Source organism: Callorhinus ursinus, unplaced genomic scaffold (assembly GCF_003265705.2).
Source record: "Callorhinus ursinus isolate GAN/ISIS: 27379988/994484 unplaced genomic scaffold, GSC_fseal_2.0 scaffold4, whole genome shotgun sequence".
Taxonomy (NCBI): domain Eukaryota; kingdom Metazoa; phylum Chordata; class Mammalia; order Carnivora; family Otariidae; genus Callorhinus; species Callorhinus ursinus.
This window is the reverse complement of record NW_027397066.1, coordinates 34398028-34401484: the sequence shown is the minus strand read 5'-3', so window position 1 is coordinate 34401484 and position 3457 is coordinate 34398028. Positions and strand designations below refer to the sequence as shown.

The 3457-nt window shown below is 48.4% G+C and overlaps 1 protein-coding gene across 1 annotated transcript in view; it reads left to right on the top strand.

Moving 5' to 3' along the window:
* PHOX2B (paired like homeobox 2B) overlaps positions 1-1926 on the top strand; it is a 4842-nt gene extending 2916 nt beyond the window's left edge. The window contains exon 4 of the mRNA XM_073891152.1: positions 1-1926. This exon is cut by the window's left edge and continues 34 nt beyond it. Coding sequence (XP_073747253.1) covers positions 1-204 — 204 coding nt within the window. The 3' untranslated portion in view covers positions 205-1926.
* The last annotated feature ends 1531 nt before the right edge of the window (positions 1927-3457 follow it).

The following is a 3457-nucleotide window of genomic DNA, read 5'->3' as shown; positions in this document are numbered from 1 at the left end:
GCGGCGGCGGCGGCAGCGGCGGCGGCGGCGGCGGCGGCCGGAGGCCTGGCTGCGGCCGGGGGCCCTGGACAAGGCTGGGCTCCCGGCCCCGGCCCCATCACCTCCATCCCGGATTCGCTTGGGGGCCCCTTCGCCAGCGTCCTATCTTCGCTCCAAAGACCCAACGGTGCCAAAGCCGCCTTAGTGAAGAGCAGTATGTTCTGATCTGGGATGTGCGGCGGCGGCGGCGGCGGCGGCGGCGGCGGCGCGCGAGCCGGGTCCGGGCGGGCGAGTGGGCGAGCGGGTAGGCTCAAGGCTATTGTCGTCGCTGCTGCCGTGGCTTTTCGTTGAGAGCCTAAAGTCATCGCGATAAGAATAAAGAGAAAATGGCGTCGCCCCCATTTCAACCCCACTCCTACACCCCATCCTGAACCCCCCAACAACACAAAACTCAAAACTTCCCTAGCTTCGCACCTGCCTCAGGGCCGCGCAGACCGGCCAGGGCTCCGCCTGCTGACCGCGAGGTGTGAACAGCGCGGCCCGGACTCGGGGGCACTCTCAGGGGGCTGTGTCTGCGTGTCGGTGTCTGTGTGTCTCGGGGAATGTGTGTCTGTGGCCCGAGCAGGTGACAGGGAGAGTGGGGGGGGGGCACAACCGACTCAGTGACTTGCTTAGAAAAAGAGAAAAATAAACAATCCCCCCAAATTAAAAACAAACAAACAAACAAACATTAGGAAGGCAGCAATCACTTTAAAAAAACAAGCCAACAAACAATCCGGAAGGGTTTGAAAATCCAAGGGGAAACAAGTAAGGTGGGGAAGAAGGGAGGCTGAAGCTAGCACCGTCTATCTTGTGAACCCCTCCCGACATCACAGACTCCCCTGGGGCTCCTCCTCAAGGGAGAGTAGGGATGCCTTCCAAACCCCCTTCCCCTCGTGTCCTTGGGTTCGGGCTGCCGCGGGCGACGACTGGAGCGGACTGTCCCCGCGGCCCAGGTGACTTCCTCGCTCCCGCCTGCCTGTCCCACCTCGCCAAGCACCATCCCGCCGTTAGTGCATCCGAACCCCACACAGTTGCAACTCCCAACCCCGAATCTTTGCAGCCGCTCGGCCCTTGAAAGATGCCCTATACATGAGATGCCTTTTCATCCACAAACTCTGCAAACGGTCTCCTATTTCGCAACTCCTCCCTTTTTTTCTCTCCCGTCACCCCCACCGGCGTTTTCTTCTTCCACCAGCTTTTACCGAACTTTTTGGCACTGCTTTGGATTAGAGTCAATTGCAGTCCACGCAACTGGCTGCAGAGAAAGCTACCGAGCAAAGAAAGGCGTACACACAAGTTTGCAGAAGTGTCTCGGTTTGCATTTCTGTTCGATCCGAAATGGACTCACATCCTGTATGGTGGATGGACTGTATATTGATGATTCCATTCTTCAAGCAGATTAGACATCTCTGTTGGGATTTTGTTTTTTGTTTTTGTTTTTTGTTTTTGTTTTTGTTTTTTATTTTAAAAGGCACAAACTATAGATATTAGTTGAATGTTGAGGCTTTAACTTTTTCGGTGTCTTTCTACAACTGTGTTCTGTGACTCAATTGTATCGTGTTAATATCAGTACAGACCGTCTCCTCTACGTGACCGTATAATGTTTTTCTCTTCTTGTAGTCTCTATGGTGTGTCTTTATGGAGTAATAAGGTTCTCACGGGTTCAATTCCTTTGTGTTTAGAGAGACCACAGTTCAGACAATGGTATATATTTTTGTTATCAGGTGCATGTCTGTCTGATTTCTTTTTTCTTCTTGTTGGACTATGTTTGTGAACATAAGCGTTATAAGTTATGTTTCAGATTTTCGAATTTATTTATATGTGTTATAATGAATGCTTCTATTTAAAAGGGAAATATTTCTACATGTGCATATAGTTTTCCAAGAGTGTACCATTAACTTGATTGTTGATAATAAAAACAAAAAGCAAGTCTAGCAATTGAACTCTTCATTCGACTTTTCCTTGATGCCTTTTTGTTTTGTTTTGTTTTAATTTAATTTTAGAAATGATAAAGGAGGACAGAAGAAGAGGAAATTGCACAAAATATCTAGAAGCTACCGAGGCTCTGGAAACCCAAGCGGGTTGCGGAGTCTAAATTCACACAGCCAAATTCAGCCAATATAAAATGTAGTGCTTGGGATAGCAGACAAGATTCTCTGGCCCGTGTTTATTTGTCTCTCGGTCACCGAGCACAAAAGGACACCAGGGTGTTGATAAAAATGTTCACATGGATGCCTAGGCTGAGGCCAGAGGACTCAGTGGCAGCAAAGTCGGGTTTCAAATACCCGACTTTGAGAAAGACTCAAAAGTGAGGATTTGTGTGTATGTGCTTTCAAGACCAATGGCATCTGGTGGGGTCCAAGTGGTCCAGCTTCCTTAAGCCCTGCAGAATGCCAGCACCCCGGAGGGTCTCTGTGTGGGCAAGTGGATCAGGATGGCCCTGGCCTGAGAACAGCTCAGCAATGTTGGTGTGTTTGGAGAAATAACACTGACAACAACCGAAATTAGTGAGCACTGGCGTGTAGCAGTTTCTGCTTTCCATGCATTATCTCATCTACCCCCCAAAACAACACCAGGAAGCAGGTACAATTCCTATATTCATTTTCTTTTAAACGGATGAGATGCTAAGGCAACAGACAAATTAACTTGCTCAAGAGTCTCCAGTGTATGAATGATGGGGCCGGTCTTTGAACTCAGGAAATCTGATTCCAGAGCCTGCCCATTAACTACACCAGTGGTTCCCAAAGTGTGGTCCCTGGACCAGCAGCATCAACATCACTTGGGAACTTGTTAGACCCATGAATTCTTAGACTCCATCCTAGATCTACTGAATCAGAAACTCTGGCGTGGGGCGGGGGTTGGGGGGTGAGGAAGAAGCAATATATGTTTTAATGAGCTCTGTAGAGGATATGAGAACCACCGAATGAGACTTTAAGAAACCCAAACAGGAAGGTTGCAGAATTGGGACTACTTTGGGAGCAGGTGTGTATGTGTGTGTGTGTGGTGTGTGTGGTGGTGATGGTAGTGGTGGGGGTCACTGGCAGCTTCAGTGATCCCTTTTTGGAAGGAAGAAATCATTACCACAGCCCCCAAATGGAATTCTGCCTCTTCCTTGAACTCTTTGGTTGGGCCACCTTCTTCAAGCAGAGGCCTGTGTGATACTTCTCTGGGCCTTATCAATAAATGACTCAGTTCCCCTCATCTGAGGGGAGCCCACTGTCTGCCGGCTCTGGTCTGAGGACTAGCTGCTGATCCTGCTTGAATTTATTAGAGCTTCTCACCTTATGCATCCAAATACAGCTTGCATCAAATCAGGCAGATTTCATTTAGAATTTTCAAATATTTGGATCTTATCTAACTTCTAATAGTTTTTCTAAAGGGCTTTTAAATAGTCTTAAAAAAAAAAAAACTATGTCTAAATGCCCTATGCAAACTC